At 38.2% G+C, this 17,416-nt stretch overlaps 1 protein-coding gene across 1 annotated transcript in view; it reads right to left on the minus strand.

Annotated features, from left to right (window-relative positions):
* Nucleotides 1-6,179: 6,179 nt before the first annotated feature.
* TGFB1 (transforming growth factor beta 1) overlaps nucleotides 6,180-17,416 on the minus strand; it is a 30,786-nt gene continuing 19,549 nt past the window's right edge. Inside the window, exons 3-7 of the mRNA XM_072429366.1 lie at nucleotides 15,429-15,546; nucleotides 12,475-12,552; nucleotides 11,286-11,436; nucleotides 8,838-8,991; nucleotides 6,180-8,415 (exon numbers count right to left, since the gene is read on the minus strand). Coding sequence (XP_072285467.1) covers nucleotides 8,257-8,415; nucleotides 8,838-8,991; nucleotides 11,286-11,436; nucleotides 12,475-12,552; nucleotides 15,429-15,546 — 660 coding nt within the window. The 3' untranslated portion in view covers nucleotides 6,180-8,256. The remainder of the gene's footprint in view (nucleotides 8,416-8,837; nucleotides 8,992-11,285; nucleotides 11,437-12,474; nucleotides 12,553-15,428; nucleotides 15,547-17,416) is intronic.

The raw sequence follows: 17,416 nt of genomic DNA on the forward strand, positions 1-17,416 counted from the left end.
ATTCCTCATTTTTGGATAGTGTATACCTATCATAATGTACTGATACTGCTATACGTATAAATGTAGATCAGCAGTCCCCTATTTATTGTACAGCACTGTGTAATGTGTTGGCGCTATATAAATCCTGTTTATTATTATTAATACTAATAATAATAATAATAATATTAGTCATGTCTGTACTATGGAGCTCAGGTCTTGTCCAGATTCAGTTAACATTGGGAAGCTCTACCTCCTCCTCCTTCCTGGAGTAACCAGAGGCAGGAAATGGACCACGTGATGCTTGTATTATTGTATCTAAAAACAGCTGTTTCTTCTCAGTAGACACTGAGGGCCTGACCTCTCCCAATCCAACATCTCACTATACAGTGTACAGAGGAATGTGTATGAGGACGAGTCTTACACTGCTCTGTGCTGTAAGCAGCGGGGTTACAATTCATTGACATGTGTGGAGTGCTAACCCATTAAAAGCTGATTCTGGCAGAGCCAAAAAAAACTTTTGGACAGCTTTACAAGGAACGTGTTTTATGGGAGTTATGGGTGGATAGATGTATATTAAAAGGAAAGCTTTGCTAAAAGAAATTTTAAGACTGCCTTGGTTGACTTTTCACCCAGTGGATACTATTTGGCTGTTATGATGATCCTCTACCTTTAGGACTTTTAGTTAGCCTATAGGAACCTTTGTAACAATCATTTATATCTACCGGAATCCCTTTGAAACACAGGTTATCTGAGTTAGTTTAAAAAAACTTCTCACATTTGTTTATTAGATTACCACCTGAAAGGATTTTTGTTGTCATGCCATTGGCTTTGCCAAGTAGTGATGATCCAGGCACCATCAAAAAGAATGGTCACAGCTCAAGGACCCCCCCAACTCTAGAACATCTCCAGGGATTCTTGAAACCTTGGTTGAGAACAAGTACTTTAAGTAAAGCAGAACAAGTGTGCAGGTAAGGTCCTCTGACCTTCAGGACCTTCTCCTAATCCTCTTAGGAGATGCAAGCTTCACAACTACCACCCGTCTTCCTTCTTTAATTCCCATTGAATGCCTGAACAAGTATGAAGCCTGAGATGTATATGGACACCATTCAGATGACAGGACTATTTATTTTTCTCCAGGGCAAGGTTGGCTTGAGATATAGCAATATTTTAGTAAGAGTTGCTTTATCTCTAGCCAAAATGGAAGGTTTCCAAACCTACTATTATTTTTATTATTACACAGTATTTATATAGCGCCATCATATTACATAGCGCAGTATAAAGTCCATAGTCATGTCACAACTTACTATCAGGACAGGAATCAATGGAAACCTATCAATGGGGACATAAACCAATTATAATAAAGTGAGGAACAGGCCAAAGGTTTATTTATTGTTCTAGTCTTCTTGTTCTTGTGACAATTATCCCTACCTTAACGGGTATTACAAAAACAGGGTCATAGAATAAATAAAAACTCAACAAAAATGGCCAGTGTCTTTACAGGGTTGCCAACAAGGAATTACAAGGGGTTTTTCTGTACCGAGTCTGGTTCAAAAGAGCTTGACTTTTACAATGCTGGAACTTTTAGACATTGGGGAGGGGGGAGTATACCTACTATGGGAGCCAGAAATTGTTAATGGCGGCCCTGTGTCTTATTATCCTGAGCACAAACCAGTAATCTTTAGTTGGTGTATCAGCATTCTGCAATGTCACACAGTTTCCTGGACGGCGCTGGCAGAGATCAGTTGTGGGTTCATTACAAGCTAACGGCTGTATCAGCAGATGATATCAAGTCTTCAGAGGGGCCGTGGTGCTGGGTGATAAAGGTGGGGGCAGGATGCTCTGCGGTGCTGAGGCCGATATGGCCTGGCATATCCCTTCTGGGGTTTATTTTTAGAGCCGGCAGCTGTTTTAGTCTTTTGAACAGTGATATCTGTCAGCGGGCAATGTGGGGTAGAAGTGTCAAGGAGGAAGAAGATAAAGGCTCGCTTTACTTAGTATTGGAAAGAGAACAATTCAGAGTCACGGAGAATGCCAACCTTGTGTGCCTCGCCTGTCACGTATGGACGGTAATGCATCCAACAGAACAGTAACGTGATGAAAGCACACAATGATAACAAGACTGGGCATATTTTAATGGACATTTTCAAATACCCCAAATGTTGCCGAAATGTGCCATATTGGTGAAATGCATTGCAGTCAGTAAGGTGAAATTAAAGCATATATATATATAGTCTAACAATGAACTTGCCCTATTTGCTCACATATGGTCCAATAATTATACATTCAAAAGTACAATACATAACAGTGGATCCAACCAAAGATGCTGCGAGCTATCACCTTTCCGTGCTCTCTACCTTTGATGATTCTGATAATTTACATTTATCCCAGTACAACACATCCCCATCTTTTATGGCTTTGAAGAAAAGCAAAAGTTCTCTGTAAAAGTTCATCCCCAAACGTAGGATGACAACACCGCTCCTCCATAGAAACAGTGCAGTGAGTGTGTGTTGTCATCCTAGGAAATGTTCTGCCGGCAGAATCACCAGGTGAAAAACAGTAAAAAGTAGCAGAAAAAAAACCTAATACACAAATGAAGGGTTGACAGGATGCAGTTTGTAACATTGTTGTTTATGGGTTTAAAAGTTCCTTTTAGATACCCCCAAGCCCTTTGATAGCCACATTGTTTTTATTTTTCCATTGAAAGAATAAAACAGACATAAAAAGTAAAATAAAAAACTAAGAAAACAGCACACAAATATTAATCAAATACATAAAAAATAACAAATACAAAAACACAAATATAAATTAAACTACTTAAAAAAATACCCTTAAAATAAAGAAAAGAAAGAAAAAAAAAAAAACTTCCCCTGATCAGGGCAATGCACAAAACTGAGACTCTCCTGGCATAGGGAAATTGCACAGATGGTGATGTTGGTAATTGACAGTGAATTAATTTAGCTCACAACAACCTACGAATTCATAAAAAAGGGGTTGAGTTACTAAGGGAGAAAAGCATGTTGACTTTGCAAAAGGCATAAAAGTTCAACTTGCAAAGGAAACATGCTACTTTTTTTTTTTTTTGTAAACCAAATCTTCAAAGGTAGATTCAAATTCAAAGGTAATCTTCAAATCTTCATTTCAAACTTGTGATTGTTTGTCGCAGGTATATCACAACCCTAGCTGCTTCTATTCAACTGAATGGGAACGGTGAGAAACCATTTTATGTATGTATGCGGTTGCGATTGTTGTGGGATTGTCGTTCACTGCAAGTGTGGAAGAGATCCAAAGCATTTAAAAATGAGGTTACTATGCAAAGGCTACAACACCTAACTTAGATGTTCTGCTGACTCTGCCGCTCTACAAGCAAAATCATGTTTTTTTGTACATTTCTGTAATTATTTTACTGCGTTTCTAAGCTTTGTGAATGATACCTTGCAGAGTCATAACTCATAAATCAACCCTAGAGTCTAATGGTGATCAATTATTTGTGAAATGATGAAATTATGAGATATGCATTCCATATTTTTTTTTTCTGCACAGCTCCAGGGAATCTTTTAAAGGTAACTAAGGAGGTTTTTTTCCAATTCAGCCCTGTTCTGGCATCAGATATAATGGTGGATAACTGACCACATACAAAAATCTTCACCTCTCCAAGTGTTTGCTGACTGATGTGTAAGAACATAGTAACATAGAAGGTGTTATGCGGCTATTGCTCAGCTGATGTTGTGTCAGGTAAGCAGGTCAATGACGTATGAATTGTCAGCATCCAAGAGCATATCCATTTTATTGGAATTGGAAATCCCAAAGCACAGATGTGTAAGACGCTCTCCTCAGTGTGTAGTCACTGTTTGCCTGTGAATGGATCAGTGATGACATCACTGACAGGAAGCAGGGGATTACAACTGGCATGGAATCTGTTATGTACCAGCTGGTACATGCCACACTTAGAAGTGCCCTTTCCAGAAATGACAATGTTCCAAATAATACATTCATATTTACAGCTTGGCAATTACGATTAGTCATGTTCTGCAATACTTAATGGTATTAAATGGACCCAGCATCATATATATATATATATATATATATATATATATATATATGTTATGTGCAGCATTCTATGCAATGAGTAAGTGTAACAATTGCGGGTACTTGTTACCTATTACAGTATTTCCCATGATCATGCCTTCATTTGCTTCTCTCTCCAAAAAGATTGCACCGTCTTTGGCATTATCCAGGGTCAGCATCTACTTCTTGTGCTGGGATGGCTTTATTACATAAAGTCTGATGGTTGTACAGTTTTATTCGTCACAAATGCATAAAACAGATCAACCCTTCCCAAAGCCTCTCACCTTGATTTGCCATATTGTTAAATTTGCAGTGTGATCAGTTGGAGAGATTTATTAAATGATTAATCATAAAAGAACGTATTATATTATGCAAAATCTCTGGAATTTAATAATTCCGACAAGGAACTGAAAGGTTTACAGTTACCTCTGTATAATGCACTTTATAGTTCACCCAAAAGTAATTATTGGTTTTGTTTTACTCTTTAATATTTGGGGAGTTGAAGTGTCATATTTAGAATGAGGAATTAGAGGCACATAAATCTTAAACCTGCACGATTAATATATGCCTAAATATTGAGATTATTGGATTATCATGACTAGTGTTTTGAAATGTATAAATCTCAGGTGGTTCACTGTTTATTCTAGGGATATGAGAAAAATGTCCCCAATAATTAGATAGATGATGATGATGGTAATGGAAAGAAAGCCCCCTGTGATGAATAGCCTGGTACATTGGTGGTCAGTGAGAAGATGTATACCCCTTACCTTAGGAATCAGTAGGAAGATTACCCCAAGGGATGAATGGGGTAATGGATGCCTCTTGCGTTGGTAGTCAGTACGAAGAATATGTTGGTACATTGGTGGTCAGTGAGAAGATATATACCTCTTACATTGAAAGTCAGTATGAAAAATTCCCCAGTACAATGGGGGTGAGAGCGGGGATGAATGCCCTTATGTACATTGGTAGTCAGTATAAAGAATATGCTGATTTGGTGGTCATTTGGAGGATGTATACCCATTACATTGTCAGCCAGTAGGAAGAGCTCCCCTATACATAGGAGATCAGTTGGGAGATTAATGTCTCTTACATTGGTAGTTAATATGAAGAATATCTTGGTGGTCAGTGGGAGGATGTATACGCCTTACATTACGAGTCATTGGAAAGAATACCCTAGTACATAGTGGATTAATGGGAAGATAAATACATTGATAGTCAGCATGAAGTCATTGGTGGTCAATAGGAGGATGTATACCCCTTATATTACTAATCAATATAAAGAATACCATGGAACACTGGGGATCAATGGGAGGATGAATGGCCCTTACATGACTAGTGAATTAAAGAATACCTGAATGCATGGGGAATGAGTGGAAGAATGAACGTCTCTTACATTGCTAGTCCATATGAAGACTACCTTGGTACATTAGTGACTAATGGGCATATATATTGGTAGTCATTTGAAGAATACCCCAGTAGATGGGGAATCAATGGAATGAAAAATGCACCCTATATGATAGTCAAGACAAATTATTCCCAGAACATAGGGAGTCACTGGAAGGAAGAATACCCCTTACATTGATAGTCAGTGTCAAGAATATCCTAGCACATTGGTGATCACTGATCAAATTGCTGACAAATGCTCCTTACATTGGTTGTCAGTATAAAGAATTCTCTAATTAATTGGAGAGAATTTGGAGGATGAATCCCCTTACATCGGCGGTCATTATGAAAAATTATGAAAAAAACATGGTACATGGAGATCAGTGGAATTATGAATCCGCCTAACAATGTAATCAGTAGGAAGAATACCCCAATACATCAATGATGAATGTGAGGGTGATTACCTCTTACATTGGTAGTCAGTGTGAAGAAAACCCTAGATGATGATGAATGAGAGGAAGGATGCTTCTTGGACAGGAAATATATTTTTCGTGGGATTACCAGTTAAAATTACAAGAAAAAAATGAAAAAAAGTGATAAACTGCAATATATCACATTTATGTTTTTGTGTTTTAGACATACCTTGATCTGATATTGGATTTTTTATCACACACTCAGATTAGATTCATACATTGTAAACCATACATTATCATACCTTAGTTTGTCTAAACATTTTTCAATAAAAACACACATTTTATCCAAGTACCAAATTTATTTATGAACTTTATATCATTTATTTTTAAATAAAAAAAGTCAAACTATAATAAAAAATTAAAAAATGATAAAGACAACAATTTTCAGAAAATGAAATGATCTGCCTTCCAATCCACTGCAATTCATCAATTTATATTGGGTGTTTACCATTAACCCTGAATTATTATCTGACACCAATATTGGTGGATCATTTTGTGTTTTGTTTCCCTGAGTAGGCACCATTTCCAATTCAGGTGGAAGATGCAGGATTGCTGACAACATTTAGTGGAAATTTTGAATATTGCAATTATTTTTTATTAATTGTAACCTCCCCCTCCCCCCCTGAAATTCTAGCTCCAAGCATTCCGACTAATCGGTCTCCTTCACAGACTGCCATTGACTCATGTAAGAATCATCAGTGTTTTTGCGCAGAGGCTGACTGATTCTCATAAGCGAGTCACTGAAAAGCTGTATGAAAGCCAGTCTGGCAAACCTCTTTCCTGACAGCAGCAATGACGTAGGTTCCACCCATGGAGGAGCAGAAGAAGACTTTTCATGATAGTAACCAGGCATGTGCAAGTTTATGTCTATTTTTACTAATACTATAGAATGGGTTTTCAAATGCAAGTTTGCTGTATTAACTTTAGCTCCAGAATCTAACTTATCTTGTGGGATCTTCCAAAGGGAAATATTAACTAGTAAGTTGCTCTGCCTTTTTGCCAACCTACCCTTACCCGAAGAAAATGATTTGCTGTATGCCCCTTGGTTCTTCAGCAGGAACAAACCCAGGGAATCCAGAACGGTCCTTTTTCTAAAGTGACTATCTCCAAATGGAGATGACATAATGTCTTGGTTTGGAGAGCGACTGCCACTTCCTCACCAGATGGCAGGCCACAACAGGTGTGAGGTCCTCTGCTTGCTGGTAGACTGTACTAAAGCTACCTCGGATATCTATGTCAGAAAGCCCAGGATGCTTTAGGACAGTCTTCTTGCATGAGGAATGGGAAAGTTAGGTAGAACACGTTAGTGGAAAAGGTAAGTACCCAAGGGAAGCTGCTTTTTATGCTGGAAGGTCTGGTTTAAATCTTCCTCTTGAGCAGTCATCGCATAAGCCTTATCTTCTGGTCATAAAACTGGCCACTGTGGAATACAAGAACACTCCTTTCTGCAGGTAAGTATTTCCTACTTTCTCTTATATTTGCTGGCTTTAGGTTTCCAAGGCCTGTTGGAAAATAATGGAGGGGTCTCTTGACTTTATGGTCTGTTTAATGTGCCTGTGGATCTTTGTGTATGCTATTAAATCAAATGCCTTATTATAAACGGAAAAAACTCTAGACAACAAATGTGATAGTGGATACAGGAACAGCAGCAATTGGTGGGTTATGAGGCACTCTTGGAGTTATGTCTGAAGGCCTATTCATAATGGATCATAGTTTTTGGCAGTCTGCTACTTTGTGTTGCCCAAGACCAGAAATTAGGCAATTGTGCTTGGGCACATCACGTAGCTGATACAGACTCTGTTCAATTATGCTGCACAACTTCCATTACCTTTTAGTCCATTGCCTTCGTAATTAAGACTTGATGGCCACCACTCTACCAGGCCGACATGGCCAGCAGAATAAAGCAGAGAGAATGAGAAGAAAATTCTTGCTTGACCATGGAACTTTATGTGGTTTGGTAAACTTGCTAGGCTTGTGAATTCCAGTTTGGTTTTGGTGTTTCCCAATCACCTACAACTTAAAAAAAATTTTCAGCTGTAGTTTGTATACCAAGGGGAGTATACCGGTATGTCTCTTCAGAAGTGCTTAGCTTTGTGGGAAATAAGTGAATTACTGTGTAAGTACTGACGTTGTTGGTGTGCAGCTCTTTATGCTTAGCAGGAACAGTATCTGGTGAATTGTGAACCCAAGCACAAGAGAGGAAAGTTTCTTTTGACCTAAGACCTCAGATATAAATGTTCAAACACCAGGTGCAAGAGCAAGTGCTGACCACAGGTCTCTCTGTCTAACATTGGTGGTGGCAAAGTCCAGTACCGTCTTGTTTGTATAACCTCTGACCTCCAGTGTTTCTCCAGTCTCAGCTGCACTGACAAGATCGGACCACCATGTTTGAGAGTTTCTCCACTTTTGGTGTTCGGCCAACGTAGTAGATTATAGGGAGTGGGTCCAAAACATCTGGTACGCAGCATGGAGAGATAGAAGCTCCTGGGTTGTTCTGGTTATAGAGGGACAGCACCTGAAACCAACAAACATTGGGTTGTTTTAAGAATAGTGAGAGCTTTTGCTTGTCTCCTGTTGCTAAAAAAAAATAATAACATTGTACTGTTTTCTTTGAGCTTCAAAATGTTGAGTCATGGACTCAAAGCAAATATGCAGATAAGGATTTTTTATATTTTCTACATACTTTTTCCTAGTCAGTGGGTCAAAAAAAAAACTGAAGCCACAGGTTCAGCATAACATCCAGGAAACTAGATTTTTCAGAAGGTCAGCAATTGCAGTTTTGTCATTTCTATCATGGTGGACTTACTTTAAATTGGTTGGTATAGGTCACTAAAGTTTGAGCCCTCATGGGCCCTTGTAATATTTTTTTTTGTGTGTATCCTTCCATTTGTTGGAAGGGCCTTTCATACTTATTTGCCCCCATACTACGGGCCTTACCTTGCTGTACTGTTTGTCCATGCTCCAAATAAATGGACAGCTTCCTAAACAATAATTGGCTTCATATCCTTTGGGTTCATGAATCCATTTCCAGCCAAGGTCCTTCCGGAAGTTAATATAAAGGGGCTTCACACAGCAGTTCTTCCCACTATTCCTGTAATGGGAACACAAAAGTTTTATATTTCTTACCCTTTCTTCAATATTTGTATATTATTTTTTATTTACGTATTCTGGTAAAAGTAAACATATTAAATTAGGATAAGTGGTGCAAATAAGTTATGTAAAATTTAGGCAGGGCTTTTGTGATACTAGTAGTTGGTGTTCAGTGATAAGTCAAAGCCACAACTACTTACTGTGTCTTTAAGTCCTTTCTCCTTGCTAGATCGCCTAGGTTCTCCCATGATAGTCTACCTTTTCAAGTCCTAGAGAGCTTTAATAAATCAGGCCCATGACTGCTATTTTAATGCTGGGAAATGTAGTCTGACATATATTGTTCTTCCTGCTTTGGATGTCCCATGATCACATTTATCTGACCCTCCCTCGGGCTGGATTCAGATATGAGAGGAAATAGCTGTAATACAGAGTGCAAGCCTATTTGAGCCATGAAACAGATTTTCCTTTTACCATTTTGTATCTATATCTTGTGTTCAAATATCAACCTTATTGTAATTAGAATTATCTCTTTTAATTTTGCGTTTAGTTGAGTTTTAAGATAAAGTTTGCTACTATATTGTGTCTGCTTTCCAAATATTATATCTGCTTATTGGGTTTTGGCTTCTACAGGGGCATTTTTATATTCTTTTTTGTTAAATCATGTAGCTGACATCTCCAAGCTGCACAGAAAATTGTTGCTGTCCAGCCACGAGAGGCTAAGCACACTGCACAAGATTTGCACATTGCTGCAGCCGTGACCACAGTGCAGATCTTTGGGCTATTACTACACAGCCAAATGCAACAGGTCAATGTTGTAAACCACACCATGAGCTGCAACAGCTGTGTGTAAGTAAAAGGATCACAACCACTCTCATTCAATTGAATGGGGGAGGATGGGAGCCACAGGTGAGCCCGGCGGCTCACAGTGGGTTTGAAATGACCCTTACAGATTCATTATTTTGTGTATCACTTTCACCTCTCTCTCATAATAACAGTTTTTGCCCCTGGAAATTAATTTCTCCAGTCTTTACCCTTTTACAGTTATATTTTATATTTCTTGAATTATATTCTGAAATAGAACACTGTATACAGAAAGCGTGAATCTCATGTATCTTCCAATAAATATATTTCTTGGATCCCTCCTCTTGCTGTTGGAATCAGTCATTCTTTCCAGTTCCTTCATCATAGCTACATTTACCATTAGAGATAAAAGTTCTTCTATTTGCCAAAATCCTGTGAGTTCAAATGTAACAAAAACAATGCTGCATTCCCTTGGATCTTTCATTCTTTTGCTCATTAAATCACACATATTCCTAGTTATTTCTGATCACAGGGTGTTGTTAGAATTTGTGGAAGAGAACTTCTTCACACATATTCAGCATTTGTACGGGCCGGCTGATTTTTTTTCTGTGATTTCCATGGTAAAATACCAACTTGATAAGCTAAACTCTAGGTAGATAAAAGACACAAATAAATGTCTAGTATACAATACCATATACTAAAATGTATATATTTAAAGCAAGAATTAGCGAAGGGGCCAATCAGTTATTCTGCAGTGCAAGGAGCATGCTAGCAGGTGGGAGAGAGAAAAATGATAGGGGATCCCAATCTGCTGCTTCTCCTTTTAGTGTCCAGTCAAAGGGTGCTGGTATGGAAGATACCTGCAGGAGTTTTTAAAGTCAGGTATTTGTGTGGTAGGGAAGCGCTGTATAAATCTTATAAATGGATGCAAGTGAAACATTTGGCCCCCTTTTATACTCATGGTGGTAATTGGTGTAGTTGTCTTCCCCAGATGCATGGCAAACTGCTGCTTTTTACTTGGGAATGGAAAACCACACTGAACATAATACATGAGCTGCCGTGCATTTCTTCCCAAAGCAACCATGTGTCATTTTATGGAACTGTGCTTTCATCTGTCGCAACCCTGTGTATGAAAAGCGTTCCCAACCACTCACATTCACTTGAAAGAAAGAATTTGGGACCGAGGGTCTAAAATGGCCCTTGGTTAATTGGGCTGGAGTTTGTTGGTAAGCTGATTTCCGATTTTGAGAAGAAACTGTACTACAAGGTCATTTCAAATAATTGCCATTCCAATTTATAACATCATTAAATTGGAAGAACCCTCAACCGCTTACATGTACCTGTGAGAAACTTCACTGGACCCCTAAAATGCCCTGAAAAGCCAATTCAAATACTCACCATCCTCAATCACCTTCCTGCCTATGGTAATTCCCATTATTCATAGCGACAAACACGCCACATATGGTATGCAAATATTGTAAAGTGTATACTAACGTGCGGCAATATTCTTCATCCACCGCTCTTTTGCGCCGAGTGCTGGGTGTCTGCTCCAATCTGCCCTCTGGGGTGTATGTGATTAGGAGGTAGGGAAGAGATCTACTGAGTGTGCTGAGAACTTCCATGTCTCCTCGTTTATATGGGAACCCTGAAAAAAACAAGGAGAACATCTGCAGGCCTCCGTGGCATACGAGTCTGTGAAATGATCAGGCTTACAAAATATAATAATTGTGATCTCTAGGATAACCTATTACATACAACAGAGAAATCCCTTGATGACTGGTTCTGACAGCTCCCACCACTGTCATACAAATCAGCAAGAACTTAGGTACTGTTCTGCTCTAAATTGAGGCAGCTTACACGGTTCTAGTGATTGGTTGCTCTCACTTTACAATAATTAAACTCAGGAAGCTAAATAATGGGTCTGATTTATTAAAGCCTCTCCAAGGCTGGAGAAGATACACTTTTACCAGTGAACCTGGGTGATGTAGCAAACCTGGAAAGGATTTCCTAAAAGTAATTTGGTATTTTTTAGCAAATATTTTCAATCCTTGACCAGATCCATTCCAGGTTTGCTGGATCACCAATTTCACTAATGAAAATAAATCCTCTCCAGTCTTGGAGAGCTTTATTAAGTAAGTGTGTGCAGTGGACTTCTGATTTCAAATGTAATGAGCAGTGGTAATGCCTTGTTAAATTATGAATTGTGTAACTTTCAGCACACACAATACCAGAATTCTCGAATTTTTTATACTGTCGGGCTAAAAAGTGTGCCAAACTCAGACCACACTTTGGCTTGACTTCTCAGTATGTTTCAAAAACTTCATGGTATTTAAAAATGTATGTATAAAAATCATTCTTTTCAGTAGAAATCTGGCCAATATTAAAAGAAAATGTGTTTCAGCAAAGTTGCCACACAGATGAAAAAAAAATTACAGGGTGTTGCTATCAGAAATAGGCAAGCCTATAGCTAATCAATGAGCACCTGGCCAAACCCAGCCCCGGCCACTGGTTACTGAATTGATAATACTGCCGACATCTTTAGACAAAAAACCTTTACTTAATTTAATCTAAATTGTTGCAACAGCTAAAACAGATTTTTGTGCTGACTACTTGTGTAGTGTGCTGGAAAACTTCCTTTTTTTTGGGCGCATATGAAAAAAAATGTACTTGTTTCTTCTCTTACCACCAATTTCCAGCTGTTGGTCTTCCCTAGTACTCGAACAAGAACAAGGCGTTTGCAATTTGAAGCTTTGATTTTGTTCTGTAGGAGATACAAAGAAAATACATTTCTAGGTACACTGAAAGAGATTTATGGCATGTGAGGAATGAGGTGTGCAGAGTTAGATTGGGGGACTGGTGTTTGGTGAGCACAATAACATTTTAAGACTACTCCATACCATTATGTTTCCTGTTCTATTTCACTGTACAAATTATGCAAGTTTCTTTTAATGACTGTGGTATGGAGACCCACAATGAAATCCACAAAGTAAAAAATTGTCCCCAGACTTAAGTATTCCAAGAAGTCTTAAAGAAATGCTTTGTGCCATACACCACTTTAGTTGCCAAATGTAAAAGCTTGTAGGAAGTTATTCATATTTAATATTTCACATTTAGAATTGTGGTGGTCTTTGTTTAGATACACATATAAAGTTGGTGGATTCATCAGTCTATGGAAGTAACCCATCACTAGCTTCACTCTCTACAAAGAATAAGCTTGACCATGGCTACTCCATAAACAGCTTGGCACCTGTGCCCAATCAAAGTAAGAGGTACAGAGAGTCACAGCTAGTAGTGTGCCAAATTATGTTTAATATTTCATTAGCAGATGATAGCCAAATATTATCTGGTCTGCAGAAGAATCTACAGTCCAGATACCACCACTAGACATAATTTGAAATTCTTACCCAAATGTGGTGTTTTTTTCCATACACTCCCCCAAATACTTAAAGGCAACAAAATATCAATAAAAAAAAAATTCACACTGATATATAAGTTTAAAACATAAAATTATATATAATGTTTGAATACAGCAGGGTTGGCCACACCTTTTTGGCTTGTGAGCTACTTTTAAAATTACCAAGTCAAAAAGATCTACCAACAATAAAAACTTGGACTTAATAAAGCTACGTACACACTTCCAATTATTATCGTTTGGAAAACGAACGACGAACGATCCTGCACGATATCTACGAACGATCGTATAGCACCGATCCTGCACATAGAGATAACGACACGATCATTCGTAGATATTGTACACACAATAGATACGATCGTTTGAGCGATAGAGGAACTATGTGCACGACAGGAAAGTGAACGAACGTTCGTTCATTACGCATGCTCAGACCATGGACGATCAACGAACGAACGTACACACGAACGATGTTCAACGATCGTCGTCCAATCCGATCCGCCGGTCCGGTCGTTCGTTTTCCAACGACTTTCCTCGTTCGTCTGCGTCGTTGGTTACTTTTTTTACGAACGATTTTTGCCCAATCGATCGTTCGTCGTTCGTTCGTCGTTCGTTTTGAACGATAAAAATTGGAAGTGTGTACGCACCTTAACTCTTGTGTCTGGTAGAGATGATTTTGAAAGGCAGGGCTCCGCGATCTACTCGTGTTGCCTTTGCAATCTACTGGTAGTTTGGGATACAACTGTTGCGCACCCCTGGAATACAGGGTGAGGATGGCTCTTTTACAGGTGAGGTTGATATCCCCAAAATTTCATATGTACATTATATAAATTCTGAAACTTTTACAGATTTTCATTTTACACCTGTGTGATGTGAAGCATTTTGCAGAAAGAAATCAAATATGGACCATCCATCACAAAGAACTGTTAAAATCCATGCATAGGTGTCTGTTCTTCAGGTGTCATTTATCAGAAAATGTTTGGATGTGAGACACCCTCAGTGGAAAAAAAATTCCCCCTAGGAATCAGCCTGTATATATCCTGGTAGAGGATGTATTAACACCTGACCACGCCATCCCCCTAGGACCGTGTGTATAAAGATCTGGTCCAGGCTGAAGAAGAGATGTTTTATTTATGTCTCTGTATCAGTTGTTTTATTGTTCTTTCTTAGAAAAAAATCTTTGAGCATACATTCTGTTTATAGATATGGGGGAATGATAAATATAATAATAATATGCCAATGGTAAGCAGGCTGGGCGGTGATATGTAGGATATCAAATGTGGATTTATGGCTCAGTGGTTCATGGCACAAATGAAAATGAGGGGCCACCAACCGTAAATCTGTGCCAACCTTGGTGCCAAGTAAACCAGGGGATCATTTACACAGGCACCTTCAGATGCATTTACCCCATGTACAATAGTTTGATAACACCACACATACACTAAAAGCACTAAAAGCAACATTTTTCTACTAAAATAGAAATAGAATGAATTAATGTTTTTATCTCCTTTGGAATCTGGGTTATATACTTTCTGCTTCCTGAACATGTAGACTCTACTCATGCAAGGATCAACCTTTGGCCACCGAGCATAGCTGCCTATGGGGAATCATTCCCTTTTTATTGTTTAGGATCTGGCTGAGAACGTCTACTAGATGTAGAGATCCCATTGCCCATTCCTTTTTACAACCTCCAGGTGGCTGAAAGTCAGTATGGAAGAGTAGGCATTCCTATGCAGATTTATTTTGCATACAGAGCATTCTAGGTAACACCTACACATGTTTCTGGACCTAAAATCCAATAAATACCAGGGTGGAACCAAAGACAGGCATGCTGGGAAGAAATGGGTTAGATGGTGCTGACTGCCTCGGTCCATGAAATGAGTAGGTCTAATTTGTTATCTAATGCAAACTTTGAAGCGGTCACAATGCTAAAAGCAACATTAAAGGCAAGGCTGGATTTAAGCTTTTTTGTAACCAGTAATCCGTTGCACATTGTCAATACATAGCTTTCATACAAGTTCTTTGATAGACAAGCCTTTCCACTATTTTACTAACTTTCAGAAGACACATTTCCATGGATGCTACTGCTGAGCTAACACGTCTTGCTATAGAAGTAGGGGTGTCCTTTGCTATGACCCCTGTCATAGGAAACGTCTGTCATATCAGTTTGCACAGTGCTGTGAGTCTCTTCCCCCTCCAATATCACCAGAAGAAAGCATTTCTGTTACCTGTTGAGGTCAGCCATTGCTTTACAGAATCAGTCACATCAAATGAAATCCATTCACTTGCATCGGTTATCCATAGATACATGCTATCAAGAAATCGAGAGGAGCCGTTGATGCCCTCCTGAAAGAGAATAGAGGGGCTTGATTTGTAAATTGGGTAAATGTAAAATAAAAAAAAAACAATATATTAAACAATGTAAATAGAAATAAAGAAAGAGGTTTGGGGCTCACTGCTTAATACGAAATATTAATGATGTCTTTTTACATATTTGATCAATACATAATTACAGTAAACAAGTATACGTATTTTTATCTATATCCTGTTAACATTTAACAGGACTTAGGTGTTTCATACTTTACAGGCTGCTTCTAAGCATATAAAAAATTCAAGGTGAACGTATATTGTTGTAAAAACTCTGACCATGTAAAGTCGTATAAACTCCAACGCTTTTCGCCACTATTAGGCTTCTTCAAGGATAAGATACAAAAGTGGCATATGTGATGAAATTTGGTGAAATCTCTGCTGTGGTTGTTGCAAGAGTCTGTTGTACTCTTATTTAATGTTTAGGATTCTGCTGGGATGCATACAGAAGGGAAATAGTTCCTCTCGACTGCTCCCTGTCATCCTAACGCTCTGCTGAACTCTCCCTGGCCTCAAGGATTACTATCCAAGACACTGGTAGGCATTGATAACACAACATTGATAGATGAATGCATCTTCAATTTAAAAGGGAATATTTCCCTATTGTATGCATCCCAGCAGAATCCTAAACATTAAATAAGAGTACAACAAAGTCCTGCAACAACCACAGCAGAGATTTCAATAAATTTATTCTTATCATCACATATGTCACTTTTGGTTATGACTCTTTACTGGTACACCATAAAATTCTTTCAATAACATATCCTTGAAGAAGCCTAATCGTGGCGAAACGCGTCAGAGTTTATACGACTTTACATGGTTTGAGTTTATACATTATATGGTCACCTTAATTTTTTTTGTATGCTTTGAAGCACCCTGTATAGTATGAAACACCTAAGCCTTGTGAACTGTTAACACGTATTTACCACAAGGTAAATTATATATACTTGTTTACTGTAGTTATGTATTGATCAAATATGTAAAAATACATAATTATTATTTCGTAATAAGCAGTGAGCCTCAACCCTCTTTCTTTATTTCTGTTTATATATTTGCCTGCTTAGAGAGGTGGCTCCATAAAATATCAACATAAGTAAGGAGGATAATAACAAATTTTAAACATTCTATTAAACTACACTAATACTTAATACAAGAATAGTTAAAGCAGTATTTATCAGCCTTTTTTTAACTTAGGGGAACCCTTGAATTAATTTCCAGGTCTTAGGGAACCTCTGTCATAGTAACTATAGCCACAGCTCACAATACATTAGGGGGGTGAGTAGAAAAAATGCCCATTGCTGGCCATTGGGAAGAATGTCACCCTTACAGATAACAAAAAAACATAATTGGTGTCAGTGGCACCTGACATGAGAGGTCCAAAATTTCTCATGGCTCAAGGAACCCCAAGCAACTTCTGGAGGAACCCTAGGGTTCCACAAAACCCTGGTTGAAAAACACGGGTTTAAAGGGTATGAAGATATGTTGTATGCTGTGTCTGCATGGTAAAAAGTAAAAATGTAAAACATTTAGGTATTTATTAAAGATTATAATACAACCCCAGGCCAAGTGTTTATCTGCTTTTCTCAGCAGAAGCATAGAACCTCATGTACAAATAAGTCTGGCCATGTTCCAGGGTCTCAGCATCGAATATTAAACATTGCTAAAGCCTCACAACTCGTGATTTGATAAAAAAAAGTTACAAAGTTATAGTTTGATCACAAGAAGGAGAAAACAGAAGAAATATTTTTAACTCCCTACAGCATAATTTTGTTTTAAATATACTGGAATATACTATATGAATATATTTATTCAGACTTTATGGCTATGTAGGTTTGGCATGGCGTATGAC

This window comes from Pyxicephalus adspersus, chromosome Z, assembly GCF_032062135.1.
Source record: "Pyxicephalus adspersus chromosome Z, UCB_Pads_2.0, whole genome shotgun sequence".
NCBI lineage: Eukaryota > Metazoa > Chordata > Amphibia > Anura > Pyxicephalidae > Pyxicephalus > Pyxicephalus adspersus.